At 41.4% G+C, this 19,042-nt stretch overlaps 3 protein-coding genes and 1 long non-coding RNA gene across 7 annotated transcripts; 2 read left to right on the plus strand and 2 right to left on the minus strand.

The window, feature by feature from the left end:
* The first annotated feature begins 405 nt into the window (after positions 1-405).
* Positions 406-5,358, plus strand: LOC107218618 (glucose dehydrogenase [FAD, quinone]-like). Of its 3 annotated transcripts, XM_015656542.2 has the most exons (7): positions 406-450; positions 1,592-1,912; positions 2,218-2,346; positions 2,425-2,981; positions 3,505-3,967; positions 4,068-4,438; positions 4,899-5,358. In XM_015656542.2, the coding sequence occupies exons 2-7, from the start codon at positions 1,666-1,668 to the stop codon at positions 5,028-5,030; spliced, it is 1,899 nt and encodes a 632-aa protein (XP_015512028.2). In that variant the 5' UTR covers positions 406-450; positions 1,592-1,665; the 3' UTR covers positions 5,031-5,358. The 3 variants fall into 3 exon arrangements, with proteins under 3 accessions (XP_015512028.2, XP_046592877.1, XP_046592869.1); XM_046736921.1 differs by lacking the exon at positions 1,592-1,912 and having other exon boundaries at positions 429-450; XM_046736913.1 differs by lacking the exons at positions 406-450; positions 1,592-1,912 and adding an exon at positions 857-1,367.
* A 3,902-nt stretch (positions 5,359-9,260) lies between these two features.
* Positions 9,261-9,700, minus strand: LOC124293925. The gene is made up of 2 exons (XR_006903800.1): positions 9,581-9,700; positions 9,261-9,520 (listed from the first exon to the last, which is right to left on the minus strand). It is a non-coding gene; the product is annotated as an uncharacterized LOC124293925 (long non-coding RNA).
* A 15-nt stretch (positions 9,701-9,715) lies between these two features.
* Positions 9,716-13,192, plus strand: LOC107218632 (glucose dehydrogenase [FAD, quinone]). 2 transcript variants are annotated; one of them, XM_046736925.1, is made up of 7 exons: positions 9,716-9,857; positions 9,948-10,338; positions 10,508-10,636; positions 10,734-11,290; positions 11,567-12,029; positions 12,115-12,485; positions 12,786-13,192. In XM_046736925.1, exons 2-7 carry the CDS (start codon positions 10,092-10,094, stop codon positions 12,903-12,905), a joined length of 1,887 nt encoding a protein of 628 aa, XP_046592881.1. In that variant the 5' UTR covers positions 9,716-9,857; positions 9,948-10,091; the 3' UTR covers positions 12,906-13,192. The 2 variants fall into 2 exon arrangements, with proteins under 2 accessions (XP_046592881.1, XP_015512044.2); XM_015656558.2 differs by having other exon boundaries at positions 9,775-9,808.
* LOC107218621 (anillin-like protein 1) lies at positions 13,107-18,403 on the minus strand. The gene is made up of 6 exons (XM_015656546.2): positions 18,192-18,403; positions 17,897-18,023; positions 15,830-17,643; positions 14,894-15,685; positions 14,437-14,804; positions 13,107-14,263 (listed from the first exon to the last, which is right to left on the minus strand). The coding sequence occupies exons 1-6, from the start codon at positions 18,219-18,221 to the stop codon at positions 14,134-14,136; spliced, it is 3,261 nt and encodes a 1,086-aa protein (XP_015512032.2). The 5' UTR covers positions 18,222-18,403; the 3' UTR covers positions 13,107-14,133.
* Positions 18,404-19,042: the final 639 nt, after the last annotated feature.

A 19,042-nucleotide genomic window follows, 5' to 3' on the forward strand; every position in this document is an offset into this window, starting at 1 on the left:
TGGATTCGCCGTTACTCCACATTTTGGTGTAACATCCCGAAATCTCTCCTTTTGGGTTCCGCTTGGGATTCGGAGAGCTGTTTGTAACGATCATCAGAAATGCCACGTTAGAATCCATAATTCGAGATCGAAGGTAATAAAAATGTGTATGGCATTACGAATCGCTTACAGAGCGATTTTTCTCCAGAGCAAATATCTGTTTTGTTCAGTGCGTAGACTTATTCTACAACATCCAGCTATTTACTTATTTACGAGAAAATATGCCGTTCATTCACAGTAGGTTTTACGTCAAACATACCTGTCGTCGACACAGCTGAGACATTTGACTTAAAAAAACTGGTCTGTCGACCTGGATGTATATATTCTTCAATGGCAGTCACAATACCAGAATAAGCACCGACGGGGAACTAACAGTATCGTAATAACAATATTAGATGATAAAATAATAGGGTGAGTCCATTTTAAGAGTTGTCTACGAAATTGGAAATATTGCGGTAGAGATTAACAAGCAAGCGAGTCTATACAAAAAATAAAAAAAATAAAAAAAATGGCGAATAAGACTTTCATTGTAATTTCGGCTCAATGTGAATAATCAGGAAATCCCAAGATTAATATAATATTTACGGTATTGTTGAAACTAGTGTCTCGAATGTTGACAGTAATCTGAATTTGCTAATTGTTACTATTTATGGTGTGAGTTGCCTGAGATGAAATTGTAAATGCACTGTCACTTAATTTGGTTAAATGTTTATACTTAAATATCTAATTTGCGTTCAGTTGGTATGTGCTTATGGTTATGTTTTGTGTTTTATTACCTGTACATTGTCACTCCATCCTATTTTTCAGTTCTAGCTTTAATCAACAGTCTATGAGTTGTTTGTTAATTTGATCACCGTTGAAAGAGTGGATTTTTTCAAGTCAAATGCGCCAGGCGTGTTCTCTCAATGTTTAGTGCGTAGAACTAATATTGTGTACGAACGGCATGTCTTCGCGTAAATAAATGAGCAGCTGGAGATTGTACAGACACTTCGATTGATTCTGACACCTTCGATATCCCTAGTGATTTTACGCGCCACGGGTCTGGATGAGCACCGTTGACACTTCCGGTCGGGCATCTCATTTTTCCGCTCGCGGCATGGCCTGAAGTGGGCGGCGGATAGTGCCAACAGTGTTCATCCAAAATCGTGAGTCGTAAAATCACTAGGGATATCGAAGGGGTCAGAATGAATTGAAACGTCTGTACAATCTCCACCTGCTTACTTATTTACGAGAAGACATGTCGGTCGTGCACATGATTAGATTTATACAATAAGCATTTAGAGGACACGGCTGGCACATTTGACCTGAGAAAATCCACTCCATCTACAGTAATGTATATTTTTTAATAGCTGCCGGAAAAATCTGAATAAACACCGACATGACACGAAACGAGCACTAATATCAATATTGTATCGTCACACATGTCACCAATAACAGTATATCATACGATACTTATAAAATGACAGGGTGGCGGTCAGTTTGTTCAAGGGATTCATAAGATAAGCGAGTTTTGTCAGAAAAACTCCAATTACGACTTTTACCGTGATTCCAGTTTATTGTAGATCGTCAGAGAAACGCTGCGATAAGGAAATATATAATTGATGTCAATAACGGCTAACATTCAAGATGCATATCAATTTGCAAATTATCGTATTGCTATCTGTAACTATGACTCATCACCTAACTTTGGCACAAACGTGCAACGAGAGGCAACTACCAGGTCCCACTCTAGTAGACATGTGCGGTGAATCCGGCACGTTGATGTCTTTTCTAGACTCAGCCATACGAAAGAACGAAAAAATATCGGGAATATGCGAACGCGTGACGCCCATCGAGACACCAGATCCCGAGTATGACTACATCGTAGTCGGCGGTAAGTGTTAAGTGATGGTAGTTGAATGTAAGTAACTTGTATGAGAAATTTTAGACACGTTAGCAACGTTGAAAAACAACAATCGCGGACTTGCTTGGAAAATTCAAACTGATATTTTTATTAGCAGGCGCGAAGAGAATTTCTTTATCGACTAGGCGGTCCGAGAACAGTTGAAAGATTTCTTGGACTGCGCAGATCATGTAAATCATATTTGATTCATTGTAAAGTTACAAAACACCCTGAGAACAAGAAAGTGGTAAGTTCTGGATATGCAGGATGTTCAAAGCTTCAGGTTCTTGTTTCAGGTGGTGCGGCAGGTTCCGTGGTAGCCGCCAGACTGAGCGAGATTTCCCACTGGAAAGTTTTACTTCTCGAAGCTGGTGATGACGAACCTGCAGCTGCACAAATTCCGAGCATGGCCGAAACTATAGCTGGTACGTATAAGAGAAAGACTAATGAATTAAATTTATATCGGCGTTACGAAAATCAATCGAATCTCTGCTTCATGTAAGGTTCCAATTTGAGCTGGGGATACCAAAGTAGTAACGAAAGTTACGCCTGCCTCTCAACGAATGGTTCTTGTCCGTACGCCGCGGCGAGAGTTCTCGGTGGATGTACGGTGCACAACGGGATGGTATATTTGAGGGGCAATCCAACGGATTACAATAATTGGGCCGCTATGGGTAATGAGGGCTGGACATGGGATGAAGTGAAACCTTTCTTTCTCAAGGCGGAGGATAACGGTGAAATTGATAGAGTTGGAAGATTCTGGCACGCCACGGGGGGTCCACTATCCGTTGAGAGATTTCCCTATGAACCTCCTTTTGCCAATGCTATGCTTGAAGCAGCTGAACAGGCAGGATTTCGCATTAGTCAAGATTTCAACGGAGACGTGTTGAGTGGTTTTGGAATGGTACAAAGCACTACTAAAAATGGAGTCAGACGTAGCAGCGCCGCATCGTATCTACGGCCCAGCAGGAACCGTGAGAATCTACACGTTTCCCTGAACTCGACTGTCACAAGAGTAATAATCGAGTTCGGGAAGGCAGTCGGCGTCGAGTACTTCAAGGTAACGATCATCTTACTTACACCTTACACATCGTACTCACAGATATTCGAGTACCGATTGTGAGTCTTCATTCACGCGTGCTTGTATCATTGCTCTTACGTAGTAGCATCGTAGGGCTGATGACACAGGCCCGCAAAAAAGGTATTTTATGCTGGGGTTGAGAGCCTATAGCTCTTGCGTATGACGGCCTGTTGAACATAAATCTGAGTTCAAAGTGGGCGTCGGTGAGCTAATTTGGTCACTCGAGCCGAAAAACTAGTTGAAAAATTATTTCACAAAAGGGCAACATGGGATTTTTTTCATGCAACAACCATTGATATCTATACACAGTAAAAATACGTCATATCCAAGTGTCACAATCACCCAAAAGTCCAACAACTGGACCGTTAGGTAAAAGCAGTGGCGAAATAATGAGCCGATTGTAGCGTGTCGCACTATCCGCTTGTGTGACTCTTATTTTAACAGAATCATCAATAACTATAGTAATTGATAATTGAGAAGAAAACTTGATAATTTCTTACAGAATGGTGAGTTCAAGATAGTTCGTACATCGCGAGAAGTGATTCTCAGCGCCGGAAATATCAAATCGCCTCACATTCTACTTCTCTCTGGCATTGGGCCCCAGGAACACCTCGAGTCAATGGGCATCGCAGTTGTCAAAGATTTGCCTGGTGTTGGCAGCAATTACCACGACCACGTGTTCTTCATGCTCAACTTTACCATCAATGACCCTGACACCTACGAGAACAACTGGGCAGCTGCTAACGAGTACCTCGCCTTTCAGACTGGCCCATTGTCCGGTCATGGAATAACCGGGATAGTCGCTCAGCTAGCTTCCAGCAAAACAACGCCTGACTATCCCGACATGCAAATATATAACGTTGGTTACGACGCCGCCTGCGCGCCCGGTGAAATCGGTGCTCTTCGCAGTACAGGGGAGCGCAGTGTAGACTTGGCATCAGTTTTACTTCATCCGAAAAGCAGAGGTACACGAATACTGTGCAACGAATAGGCACATGTTGTTTCACAATGGTTCTTTAACATCAAAGTACAGATAATACCGATCTCTGTATCCCGGTGTTTTAGGACGAATCAGTCTGGCTTCGAACGATCCTTTTGAACAACCCCTGATCTGGAGTAACATCTTGAGCGAACCCAGTGATCTTGATATCCTTGTAGAAGCCATAAATAGTGCTATCAAGTTGACCAATACGGACGCAATGAGAGCCTACAATATGACGTTATCAGTAACGGCCCTCGAACCGTGCAGTAGTTACACTTTTGCCACCGCTGAGTACTGGAAGTGTATGCTACGGTGGGGTAGAATAGACTTACCTCATGGAAGCGGATCCTGCAAGATGGGCCCCAAGCATGACGCAATGGCAGTTGTCGATCATAAGCTTCGAGTTCGAGGCATCAAAGGATTGCGCGTTGCGGATACTTCGATCATGCCTGAGGTGAGTTTCGTGACAAAATGTTTCAATCGTTACACTGATATGATAATCGTCCCTTTTTACCATCGGAAATCAGTTTCTCTTTACACGATTAATTTAGTTTGTTCATCCAATGAAAGGGCAGGCTATAAAAATATTCAATTGTTCAAATGGCAAGGGACAAAGTTGGCTGGGCAGTTAGATATCAGCTCAAATATCACAACGTCAACACAACTATTGATGTTGTTATGTAAACGTCCGAGAACATTTTCGCTGGACCTTCCCGTTCGGAAAAAACCTCAACTTCAGTGTAACTTCGAACCCCCAACTCATAGATAATGCTGAATTACCATAAGAAAAAAGTTGAGGATGCGAATTTACATCCAAGTTGAGAATTTTTTTCGGTGAGGGCTGCTTCAGTAGTAACTGGAAAATGTTTTCAATTCTTAAGTGGTGAAGAGTACCTTTATTTCCTTGTTTACAGATTGTTTCTGGGAATACTGGCACACCAACAATGATGATAGGGGAACGAGCTGCAGACTTCATCAAGAAAGATTCCGATCACTTAGACAGAATGGAAGTTCCTCCTACGAATCAAATGTACTTGCGTGATTAGTCACGCGCATAAATGTGACTGGAAAACGTTGCTTTTTGAGGAAAGTGAAACTGGATGTATCCTAAAATCTGTAACGTTGATCTGCAACTCAGGATTGAAGATATAAAAAACGTGGATGAGATTACAAATCGTTGATCTTATACCACCATTCATGGACGGAATAAACGGACCACGGATTTCGGACACTTTCATAATGATTCAAATGATTTTCCTGTTGATTTAATACAGTATTGTCGTCTCTCGAATAATGCGCTTTGTAGAACAGGTGGTTAGCCATAAAATCTCCGGTAACACCACTATTGAAAAAAAATAAATAAAATGAACATCATGGGATCAGCTTCCTTAAGTAGCATGAATTAAGCTTTTCTAACAATAGGTAACTGGTATTTAACTTTTTCAAGTGGCACAAAGTTTACTTTACTAAGTAGCATGAATAAGTATTGGTTTTTAAACACTTAGATTTTCCATTTTACCGAACCAACTTCGTGGCATTCTTTAGGGTTTCCGGTTTCTAGGTCCTGCGCTCCGTAGTTTAACACATCTTAGTCGTCCGTTTTGTAGTTTTCCTACGCCACCATCAGAAGTGAGGCGCGAAGCACGCAGAGGTGGAGCCCCCAGTCATACTTGTATAAATTACAAATTTAATTTACTTCTTGCGTCTCAAAATACATTACCAACAACGAAACAAAAAGGACAATTAGTAACGAGAGAAACAAAATGATAAAAAAAAAGAACTAAGAACAATGCTCCTGAAAAACGCTAACTGCGATCGTGCCAAGGCTTAAATTGCTGCGCTAATCACCACAAATTAAAAGCCTTTAACTAACTGGATGCGCTTGACACAACTACTTTGAATTTTATACCTAAATAAATACGCTAGTCACATCGAACGGGGTCTCAATAAGTAACGCGCTAAAATTAACAAAAAATAAAAATAAAATCTTAAGGAATCATTCGACTCGCAATGTCGCAAGCACTCGAAATTTTAATACGCGACATATTCTCGACGTTGCAAAAACATACCGACGTGACTCGACCGAGCATAGTGGGATTTAACTGTACGCAACGAACAACGCAATTGACTCGATCTGAAACGGTGACTCGTCTCTGCAATCTTCTGCTAAATAAAATTGACCCTACGTTTCATCGCAAAACTCAAGCTACTACCACCAAGCACAGAGATCGGCAAACGAACGTCGAGCACTCTCCGATACTTTAACTCAAAAATGGCCAACCGTGCCCGATTGGCACGCTGCTATTGTATTTCTCTTGAAATACGTTCGCGAGATTAAAAGTACCGATTACCGTAACTCAACCACACGAGGAAGTCCTCCACGCCGCGGCGCCGTTGTCGGACATTCGTTTCTCGTAACAGCGGAAAATTCGCCGTTTCCAACATTCGTCCCTCTCCATACTTCCGCTAGTCGCTCTCAATTTTATTACATTTCTCGTTCGTCATCAGGTGAACGTCTCCCTTCGGCAATCGTCAGGACTCGAGTGACGAGTTATAAAATTCGAAACACGGGCGCTGTTATATTTTCGAGATTGCCCAGTTTTTATTGGTTCACCGATTAGGAAATTATTGAATTTTAACCCGCGCAATTTTTGCTGTCCACTGTCTGGGAGTCGGTTGTTGGCTGATGGATTCGCCGTTACTCCACATTTTGGTGTAACATCCCGAAATCTCTACTTTTGGGTTCCGCTTGGGATTCGGCGAGCTGTTTGTAACGATCGTCAGACATACCACGTTACAGCCTATAATCCGAGATCAAAGGTGATAAAAATGTGTATAGCATTACAAATCGCATACAGAACGATTTTCCTCTAGAGCAAATATTTGTCTTGTTCATTGCGAAGACTTATTCTACAACATCCAGCTGATTACTCATTTAGGAAAAAACATACCGTTCGTTCACAATGGGTTTATACGCCAAACATATCTGTAGTCGACACGGCTGCGACATTTGACTTGAAAAAACTGCTCTGTCAATCGGGATGTATATTCTTTAATGGCAGTCGCAATACCTAAATAAGCACCGATGGGGAACTAACAGTGTCGTAATAACAATATTAGACCGTGATAAGCTACAACCAATAACACTATATCGTAAAATAATAAAACAACAGGCTCAGTCCATTTCAAGAGTTCTTCTATGAAATTCGAAATATTACAGTAGAGATAAGCAAGATAATCGAGAGTGGCCAAAAAAAAATTGTGATTACGACTGTTATTGTGATATCGGCTCGATGTGAATAAACATGGAATCCTGAGATCGAAGTAACGGTGTGACAAGAAAGAATGTAACGTAAGTCCATAACGGCTGATACTTGAAATAAACTTGAGATTTCAACTTATCAACTTAGCCATGTGCATTGCTTCGACTTTCGTCATGTTCATGTCTCTCCTGGATACATTCATACGAAAAAATGAAAGAAATATCGGGTTTATACGAGTACGGCTACATCGTAGTCACCGGTAAGTTAAGCGACAAATAAGATAAACCTGAATAACTTGGTCGAGAAATTCTGAGAACTTTAGTATTATTGACAACGGTATTCATGCAGATCTTGCTTGGAAGATTTTAACTGATGCCAAGATGCCAATTTCCATCGGTAATCGCAAAGAGGTGAGAGTTTTCTTGAGAGATTTTTTTTCTTAACATATATTGTAAAATGACAAAACATCTTGAGATAATCAAGTTTCATAGAAGTACTGTATACGAAATAGATGCGTCTATTTTTCATCGGTTTTGGTCACTGGTTTTACGCCATTTCTGTTCACAAGTCATAAGTATCGCGAATCAAACGACCTTAATTGTAATAATTGGACAATATATCTGTGATGAAGATATATATTCCTATAGTACATAAACTTGGTGAACAACCTCAAGCTCTTTACTTAATTGCAAGAAAAAATTCCGTTCGTTCAGATGTTACAGATACATATTTCAGAGATACAGGCGACACGGCGAGGGACTTGAAAAAATACACTTTGACAACCATGATGCATCGTTTAGAATAGAAGCTGCATGTACCTGAATAAACCACGACGTGGCATTTATCTTGTAATAACAATATTGAACTATCGTACAATTTACCGCCAATAACACCACGTCATAAGATTATCGACAGGGCGACAATCAGTCCATTTCAAGACTTCGTCCATGAAATTATAAAAATTGCGGTAAGCTGTTAAAGAATCTGTTTGAAATTTAATATACATTTGTTGAAAGCATTTTTCCAGATACAGTCTGTGATAATGACAATCAAAGGAGTGTGTTTTAATAATAAATTCATCGCGTGGTGATATTATTACGCAAGTGTACTTTGTCAATCAGATGTATGTAAGGGAATTTCAAGCTGCAAGTATAGGAAAATCAATACAAAGTGCACTGAGAAAAATTTCATTTGTTTTAGCAGCTAGAAAAATTCAGTAAAATAGGTATCGTTAAAAAAATTGTTCGAATATTGTTGGTATTACGAAAAACGTGGTACACGTAAACATTTTGCGCTATTGTCGATCCCTTTTTGGTAATTGCAACGCAAAATTAGTTTGTTCGGTTTACTGTACTTTTTTAGTTAAGTAAGACTTCAACATCAATTCATTGTTGCACAAGCATTAAATTTTCGCAACAGTTACAAGAAAGTCTAGTAACAGTAATCGTAATGAGAAATAACAGTATCGGATACTAGACTTTCCGGTAACAGCTAGAAAACTAATTTTTATTTTGTACCTAGAATTGTATTTTTCGATTGTGGTAAAAAATGAAAATAGTTAAGGATTGAGCGCTAACCGGAACTAAAAATTTCTCTCAGTCTGTGGATATCAATTCAGGGTTGTATATTAAATTTACTTCACCGCCGAATTCGTTTCGATGAAAAGTTGTGAAACTTAATATCAATTTGTCTTGCTATTGTCGGAGACCGTACCATACAATTAACATACTGCGTGACACTTTCGTGATACTTGTGTCTGTAATTCTTTCGCGAATTCTTCCATTAAAAATCAATTTATTGGGGTTCAAAATTTTCTACACTACTGTTTGCGATGCATGTTCCTACCACATAAGAATATTATATGGTTATTAATATTATTGCATTACGTGTTTGTAAAATTCTTTAACGAGTTTTTAACTCGGTTTTTAATATTGAACCAGCTTTAAAACCCTCGTTCGCTAAAGCTCGCTCGGGGTCGGATGCCTAGTGTAACTGGTTTTTGTGCTCGTGCGCTCGCTTACTCGTTGTCAGTGTTTTACCAGATGATACGAGACTTACCAGATACCTCACGCTCTCGATGCTTGAAGATTGTTTAATGGGTGATAAATGTTAGTCCGCTAGTCCGTGAAGTCGAGTTTCATCAAGTAGCGGACCTCGAGTGCAGTAACTACGAAGCGCTAGTCCTGGAGGTCGAAACCCTCAAGGCAAAGGACTTGGACAGCCAAAACGACGGAGCGCTTGTCGTGGAAGTGGAGTTTCATCAGGTAGCGGACCTGGGGCGCAGAAGCTACACAGCGCTTGTCCTAGAAGTTAAGTTTCACCAGATAGTGAACCTTGAGCGCAGAAACTACACAGCGCTTGTCGTGGAAGTCAAGTTTCACCAGGTAGAGAACCTGGAGCATAGAAACTACGGAGCGCTTGTCCTGGAACTCGAGTTGCACCAGGAAGCGGACCCGGAGTGCAGGAACCACGGAGGTAGAGAATCCGGTACTCGAAATCTGCTGAGCGCGATTTTTTATACGTCCGCTCTACTGCGCGGTTGTTTCCAGACTGAGGAATAGGTACGACGCAGTATACTTGATATGCGAGTATTAATTTAGTTGTACAAGGGTATGAATGATCATTTCATATACCTAATTTGGAAATGTCATTTGAATTTGCTTTGTGGATTTGTTGTAAATTTAAGATCTTTGTTAACAGTGTAGACATTCATAGGACAAGCGAGTTTCGACAGAAGAACTCCGATCACGACTTTAACTGCGATTCCAGTTGATTGTTGACCGTCAGAAAAAACGCTGTGACAAGGAAATATATAATTGATATCAATAACGGCTAATATTAGAGATGCATATCAATTTTCAACTTATCTTATTGCTATCTGTAACGATGACTCATCACCTAACTTTGGCACAAACATGTAACGAGAGGCAGCTACCAGGTCCCACTCTGGTAGACATGTGCGGTGAATCCGGCATGTTGATGTCTTTTCTGGACTCGTTCGTACGAAAGAACGAAAAAATATCGGGAATATGCGAACGCGTGACGCCCATCGAGACACCAGATCCCGAGTATGACTACATCGTAGTCGGCGGTAAGTATTAAGCGATGGATGTCAGTAGTTGCAAAGAGGATTTTTTCATTGACTAGAGCGTTCCTGGGCACTTGAGAGATTTTTTCGAATATGGAGATAATGTCAATTATATCTTATACACTGTAAGTTCACTGGTCACTCTGAGAATTAAAGAACAGCCTTACCTTAGGTGGTGCGGCAGGTTCTGTGGTGGCTGCAAGATTGAGTGAGATTTCCCATTGGAAAGTTTTACTTCTCGAAGCTGGTGATGATGAACCCGCATCTGCACAAATTCCAAGTTTTACCACTGATATAGAAGGTTGTAGATCTTAGAGAGAAAGACTAATTTGTTTAATTTATAACGGTGTCATTGAATTCATATGATGAACGCTAGTCAAATCTCTGCTTTTTACAAGGATCCAGTTTAGAATGGGGATATCTAACGACGAATGAAAGTCACGCGTGTCTCTCAACGAACGCTTCTTGTAAGTACGCCGCGGCGAAAGCTCTCGGTGGATGTACGGTGCACAACGGGATGATATATTTGAGGGGCAATCCAACGGACTACAACAATTGGGTTGCTATGGGTAATGAGGGCTGGACTTGGGATGAAGTGAAGCCTTTCTTTCTTAAGGTGGAGGATAATGGTGAAATTGATAGAGTTGGAAGATTCTGGCACGCCACGGGGGGTCCGCTTTTCGTTGAAAGATCTCGTTATCAACCTCCATTTACCGATTCTATACTTAGAGCAGCGGAAGAGGCAGGATTTGGCGTCAGTGAAGATCTCAACGGAGACGAGACTACTGGTTTTGCAATAGTACAAACCACTTCTAAAAATGGAGTTAGACGTAGCAGTGCCACATCGTACCTACGGCCTATCAGGAACCGTGAGAATCTGCACATTTCCTTGAACACCACTGTCACAAGAGTAATAATCGAGGATGGAAAGGCAGTCGGCGTCGAGTACTTTAAGGTAACAATGGGGTGACTTCTATTTCACATGTCCCATGTCGAGATTGTAGGGCTCACAACAAGTCATGTATGATGGAGCACATGGAGCACCGTAAAGTCTACCGTAAAGTCTACCCAAATGTTCCAAATCACTGGGCTTCACAGAATTTCTAATTCACTGTTAGATAGAATCAAGAGGGCAAAGGTGGCTCCATTGTAGTTTGAACACTATATGCACAAATATCCCTTATTTTGACAGAATTTTATGTTAAATGCAGAATGTTATAATTTGATTCAGAATGATGAGTTCAAGACGGTTCGTGCATTGCGAGAAGTGATTCTAAGCGCTGGAAATGTCAAATCGCCTCACATTCTACTTCTCTCGGGCATTGGGCCCAAGGAACACCTCGAGTCCATGGGTATAACAGTAGTCAAGGACTTGCCCGGCGTTGGTAGCAATTACCACGACCACCCGTACTTCATGCTTAGCTTTACTATCAACGAGAACGATGTGTACGACAACGATTGGGCTGTTGCTGCTGAGTACCTCGCCTTTCAGACCGGCCCATTGTCCAGTTATGGCATAGCCGGGGCGATCGCTCATATAGCTTCCACAGCAACAACCCCTGACTATCCTGACATCCAAATATTCAGTGCTGGTTACCAAGCTGACTGTGCGCCGGGAGAAATTGGGGCTCTTCGTAGCACGGGGCGACGTACCGTAACCTTGTCGGCATTGTATCTCCATCCGAAAAGCAGAGGTATGTAAATTCTGCATGACGCAATGACACATGGAGATCTTCAATGACCTTCCAATAATATGGATCCTTTCATCCGGTGGTTTAGGACGAATTAGTCTGGCCTCGAACGATCCTTTTGAAAGCCCCTTGATCTGGGGTAACTTTTTGAGCGAACCTAGCGATGTCGTTGGTATTTTGGAAGGAATAAATATTGTTCTCAAGTTGACCAATTCAAATACTTTGAGATCCCATAATATGACATTGTCAATGTCAATCCTCGAAGCTTGCAGAGGTTACACTTTTGCCACTACTGAGTACTGGAAGTGTGCGTTACACCAGGCTGTAAAGCCCGTAGGTCATGGAACCGGATCGTGTAAAATGGGCCCCAAGCATGACGCAATGGCAGTTGTCGATCATAAGCTTCGAGTTCGAGGCATCAAAGGACTGCGCGTTGCGGATACTTCCATCATGCCTCAGGTGGGTTTTGTGGCAAAACTTTCGAATTGTTACATTGGTACGATAATCATCCCTTTTTCATCAGGTATGTTCATGATATCAGAGGGTAGGCTATAAAAATATTCAGTTGTTTAAGTGGTAAATGTATGTAGTTCGGGGTGCATTTTGGTATCAGTTCAGAGGTCACATTGTAAAGGTAACTATCGATGTTGTGATCTCAATGTGTAAGAACCTTTACGCTGAACCTTGCATCAGTGGTCGGAAGAAAATGTGTTTTGTATCCCTGGGCGGTCCAAACTACCCTTATAATTTTGTTCACAGATAATTACTGGAAATACTGCGTCACCGACAATGATGATCGGGGAGCGAGTATCTGAATTCATCAAGGAAAGTTCTGGTCTCTCTTCAGAATCAAGAATGGGAGTGGTACCTACGAAATAAATGTAATCGCGTGGTTAGTGACATCCGTTAATGTAACCGGAAATCGTTTTGTTTTTTAAATGAACGATAAATTGCCTCTTCAAGACCAATTGTCTTGCGGTAACGTAGAGTGCATTCAGAGATGACAAAACTTTTATCACTTCATTGGAAGGGATTCGGTAAATACTGTGCAATATCGACGGAACATTTTTCGGTAATGGGTGGAACTCTTTTCTAGAGAACAAGATCATGTTTGAACATTTTTTAATTTGCGCTGATTCTACTGACTCTTATTTTATTCAAGAATCACTTACTGAGCACTTGGAAATATTCTTTATCACTCTGAAATTTCGATTTTGTTGAGTAAAATCCGCTATATGTGACGTAGCTGCATTCGTTACTTCGAACTTTCGTTCAGAAATCGGAGAAGTTTTTCAGTGTGCAGAACAAGTTTTGATCAAATAAGCAACTCAAATCCAGTATAATCAGTTGCACTTTTCTCCTACTACTATTACCTATAGAAATTTTCATCGTTAGCTGAAACATTCAACTTCTCGAGTTGGTGCAGATATTTATGAATTCATTTATTATAGGCTGTTGTAAAATTCGGTAATAATATTTTGAAAGTTTTTGTAATTTCTCAACGCATTTAATCAGTTAGCATCGATCTGCCAACGTCAATTCAGATATGTAAGTACAATATTAAAAAAGCATGACTTATAAAAGTATAAAATGTTGTCATATAAATATAACAACACTTTCTGACGTTTGTATATTAAATTAAGACGCGATAATCACACATTGAATATATTTTGAACGAGAGAACATTTTGTATATTCATTGATGTTTAATGGTGCATAGAAATTGGATTCTTTATCCAAAATGACACTTAATTTAGCTACCAACTCGTATGATTCAAAGTTGTACAAATGTAATCGATAATTTATAGTTACGTAAGAATTTATAATTCGGGCTGTGTTCCGAATTTTAGTTCTTGCGTTTTGTCAGTATATAATATGTTTACATAATACGCACATTTATGAAGTGATCAGTCAATACATGGTATAGTACCATCAAATTTAAAACACACACGCTGTGCGTAACAGAGGTTTGTATGCCCGTCAGAAATAATTGGTTCAGGCGCACGCAAAAAGTTTGTTACAAAAATATTAAGAACAAAGACACGATTAAAATGGTAGTTCATAAATAATAGACATCAAATGAAACACATAATCCAAAAAACGTGAAATCACAGGTCAGAGACTTGTTCGTAAGGAAATCGGCGCTTCACGTTCCAATCCCGCAACGCCGACACAACGCGATTAATCTTCGATTTCCATAGGTTTAAATCTTTCAGTGTATCGCAGCACAACAAGTTTCTGCAAATAGAACAGTTATGTTGGTTTTTTTTTTCAAATTAAACAAATATTAACCCGCCTCAGATGGACTGGACAAATTCAATCACACAGCGGGTTTAAGTTATACGTTATACAATAAAGAAATTTCATCACCTGGATCGAAAGCCAGAGTAGAAACGAAGGTAATAACTCACCGAATCACAGTGCAGGACAATCGGCACTCGAGTAACATACTATTTCTGTCCGATACGTTCCTCTCTCTGAAGGTTTCTATCAGCAAGGTTCTCGGCTTGGCGCACATCGATCTGTCGACGGCATTTATCTCGGGTGAGGTACAATTGCTGAGATCGATGGTAGTCAGCGGTTGCTTCTCTTCTTGGTCGCACGGATAGTTCCAAAACATCAGAGTTTGATTCTGAAGGACGCACCATCTCCGGTTCCAAGCCGCGAAACCGCCGGCCTCGTCACCGTGGGTTAAAAAACCAGCGTGGTAAACCGACAATTGGAGCTTGGAGGAAAGCGTCAGGTCGATTGTCCCGTAGAGAACGCTTCCTGTTAATAACTGAAAACACACCGTGCATGCCAGTCGACTGATGCAAAATTACAGAGGTATGATTGCTTGGAAACCACATCTTCATGGCTTATACTTACGGAAGTCAAGGGCCACGGCGAAGTCAGGCTCAAATCGTGCAGATACAGTTCCACCATTCCTGAAAGTACGAAGGAGGTGTTTCTGATCGGAACAGACTCAATATGGCGCTGTCTTCCGGGTGAAAGAGGCCTGTCACTTCTCCTAAGTATCAGCTTCTTTGGGGAGGGACACGTCGCCTGTCTTTCGGCTTTGTTCAGGTGATATTTGTCGTCGTGATTAAAGGTTGTCCTGCGGAGTTTCAAGCAGTAGATCCTTATGGTGATTTTGAAGTTGGGGGGGAGGTTGGCGATGAAAAATGAGTCCGGGAATATAATCCTGGGACTTTGTACAGGGCAGGAAATCGGTCTGGTCGCCCATACGGTTGGTCCTTGGGAAACGGCGATCACGAACCACTGGACAAAGTCCCCGGTTCTGCACTCGAACTCGAGTATATCCTCCTTCAGGGGTAGACTGAAGTTCTTTATCGTAACTTCCCCCCTCTCCCAAGGCTCCTCGACGTTATTGTTTTGCTGCGAATTTTGTCGCCGTTTGATTTCCTCGAGGATAGCATCCTTCCTCAGGCCCGCGACCAGGAGCGACCTCTCCGATTCCACCTGCTCGGTACTCGACGAGAATTCCTTCATTGAGTGGCAGAAGGTCAGTGCTTTATTAGCCTGGTACATTATCGTCTGTTGAATGCTTGCGTCCTGAAACAGTGCTTGTATCGTCCGGTCGTCGCTTTTCATCTCCACCGTTGTAACGGCATCGTTCGTCGCATTTTTTGGCAGAGACTTCAGTCCAGGTCGCAGTTTCTGAAACAGTTCATCATATCAACCATTATATGAATTATAAAATAGAGAATCACGTTTACACGCCTCATATTCAGTCGTATCAAAAAGTTCTGAACATCGTGAATGATAAATTAGACTAAATGTGTGCCAGAAGGCTCAGCGTACGTTTTTGATACTCTGAGTGAACGATCTATAAATCGTCATGCCCCTGTTGAAAGTGCTGGTGTACGGAGGAGGAGATTCAGTCGTCTGCGTCTTCCTCACGGCGGAACTGCTATTGTTCAGTCCCGACGTGGTTCCTGCGGATATCAAGTCACTGGCGCAAAATTCTGAGTAACTTTTTGGGTTCCCCTCGGAAGGCGGGAAAGTCATGGTGGTATTGTAAAGTTCATTTCCAAGCGCGTCGGCCAAAAAATGATCAACGTCATAGGGAATTGTGGAGCTGAGGGTCTTATCCTTCGGAGACGAAGCGTTCGGTGGGCTTCCCAAACCCTCGGGAGAATTCGGTGCCGTGGTCGAAGAAGAGGACGCGATACTCTGTGAATGACGAGGACCGGACGCCATAATTTTTGACAAGTTGGTGAGTAAAGACTTCCGAGTCGATTCCAAATTCAGTTTGAACCCGTCATTCTTCTTCACATCTCTATTATTTTCGGCACATTTCGTCTCGGATGTTTTGGCTTCCTTGTCCAAATTCGATGTCGGCCCACCGCTGTTCGTCGTTACACTCTCTGAAACGCTGCTCGATGTTGCTGGTTTCGCAATATTATTCGGCGGCTCGTCGTTGCGGGTTGAAGTTGGATTTTCATTGAAGTTAAGACGATTTTTACTGCTCGTCGATTTACTGGCCAACGATGCCGCGCACGCTTGTTCAGGACTGTAGGGTGAACGGTAAAGCTTTTTGGGTGTGTATCCCGTTGGCGTGAACGGAATCTTCGACAAATTTGGGTAAAGCCGAACAGGAGGTGACAGCTCAGCGTCGTTCTCCGGAGTGTAAAAGTCCGAATGAAACTTTAGCTGTCCGATATCGGCGTTCAAGCGTCTTATCTCAGCGGTCAGAGGGGTGGTCGGTGAGTCAGGGAGAACTTCAGGATTCGTTGAACATTTTTTCTCTGCCGAATTACCTGCAATTGTCACTTCCAACGATAACTTATCCGGTCTTTTATTTGCCGAAGTCTTGGCGGGTGAACCTTCGACTCCGTCGTTAACTGCTTTCTGTTTACTGTCGCCTATTGTTCTCAGTTCCGGTGTCATTTTGGGTGGTATCGAAATCTCCCTTTCTAGGGTCTTCAACAGTTTAGGTTCCTCGGAGCTGCTGCACGACGAGTGGCGTTTGATTGTTTCACGATCATCGGTACTCTTGTCCGAAAAATCGTCAGCCTTTTCTCGTTCCAGATTTTTCGTTGCATAAGCGTCGTGAAGCGGTCCTCGCCACTTCACCTTGCCAAGTTTAAACCCTTCTATATATGTCGGTGCCGATTGCGGCTGGTCCTTGGTTGAGTTTTCAGTCATAGTTATAGAAGTAGAGTCGGAAGTCTCCGACAAAGCCGAGTCACTTTCTACCTCGTCTTCTTTTCTTTTTCGCAATTTTCTAAAGCGCGGTTTAGCCACATACGAACAAGCTGCTTCTGGCGTCTGTGCGGTGTTGTTACTTTTTATCCGCTTCTGATCCTTCTGAATTTTAGAAGTTTTCGAGAATACTTGACTGTCACTACTTTCATTATCCATAATACTGCTCTGCGATACCTTGCCGGTCACACGTCGTTGGTGATATCGAAGATTTTGGTACTCAGGCGTAGATTTAGACTGGTCAGTAAGATCCGAAGAACTGTATCGGTTTATAGGATGAAAAATGGGAAGATGGTCTCGTTGGCGTATCAAACTGTCACTCAACGTCACACTCGTTCTTCGCAGGATGCGTGGTTTGTCATCAGCAAACTTGTTTTCGCCAGTATTTCTCCGGCTGATCGTTTCACGATCTATAAACAGACGGCAGCATTACCATTTTTGGACTATGGACTATTAGCGCGTACCCAAGTTTTCCCATAAACAACTTTTAGAAAAGCTCATTTTCTTTGTTATTTACACATCGTATTAATTTTCATAATCATGGTTCCACATTTACAGCATAATTGACAACTGCGAAGTGCGTGAGGAAGTTTGTGATTAATTCTGATTGAAAATTGTACAAAAACTGTGAATAAAAAAATAAAAAAGAAAAAATGTTTCTACCTCCGATCTTGACTGCAGGCTTGTCATTAATGGCTCGCAAAATACTCATTTTTCTCTGCAGTTGATCTGGACTGCAATGTAAGCTCTCCTCTCGAAATTGACGCATGCTGGCGCGTTGCAGCATGCGCTAAGAACGATATTTGATTAGAAAATAACTAGGTGTAACGATCTCGAAAGAGCCCACCATGATTTATTCGAATTCAACGAGGACGTGCGATTGCTATGACCCTTCGGTCTCAGCATTAGGCTTTCGACTACTCTTTGATAGTGTGCGGTTACTTTTGATTCTACATACCCGCGTGAACGGATCCTGTGTCGAGTCCATCCCAGACGAAACAACAACGCAACAGCGAAACACTCTTCACCGAGGATCACCAAAGAATGGTAAATTGTCTTGAAAATGCGGCAGCTCTCAGCGTTAGCGGAGTAGTTTTATTTGCACGAGCGAAATACTCTAGGAAGATAAGGAGAATAACCTCGCTAGGCCCCATGAGTCAACCGTCATCCCCTCAAGTTCAAATACATTTATTGGTATTCGAAGAGTACACTATTACGTGTAGATATAACCAAAACACGCTGCTGTATGTCAACATGCGTTAGAGGTAGATCTGGTACTATTGTGCAACACTGACCGCGAAATATGACACATGGACTGTAGCAGTTTGTGAAAACTTTTTAGAATGAATCAGTTCTTAACGATGAATGAAAAAATTTTTTTTGTTGTACAGATATTCATAAGTGAACGTGTATTTTTTCAACGAATCTCAGTGTGAAGTAATTATTTGGAATATTTATGAACAACTCGTATTATACTCAAGTCGCTGTATATAACATGAATTTTAGTGAATGTTACTTTCGAATTAAATTATTTAATTACCTTTCTCTGGTTCGATTCGGAGTCTTTGAAGAATCGAATTGACCAACTAGCCTGATAATTCCCTGATTTTGCATTTATATTCATAATAATTTTCCATGTCTCTATACAAGTGCATTTGTTGTGATGATTCAGAACTACGATGTTAGTCATAAATTATTGGTTTATTTTCTTTAGTCCGTATATGATATTGTGATATTGGAACTACAAAAGAATACGAGTTTAAGTGTTGATATCGAGCCAATACAACTTACTGATTTTACACGTTGGAG

This window comes from Neodiprion lecontei, chromosome 1, assembly GCF_021901455.1.
Source record: "Neodiprion lecontei isolate iyNeoLeco1 chromosome 1, iyNeoLeco1.1, whole genome shotgun sequence".
Lineage (NCBI taxonomy): Eukaryota > Metazoa > Arthropoda > Insecta > Hymenoptera > Diprionidae > Neodiprion > Neodiprion lecontei.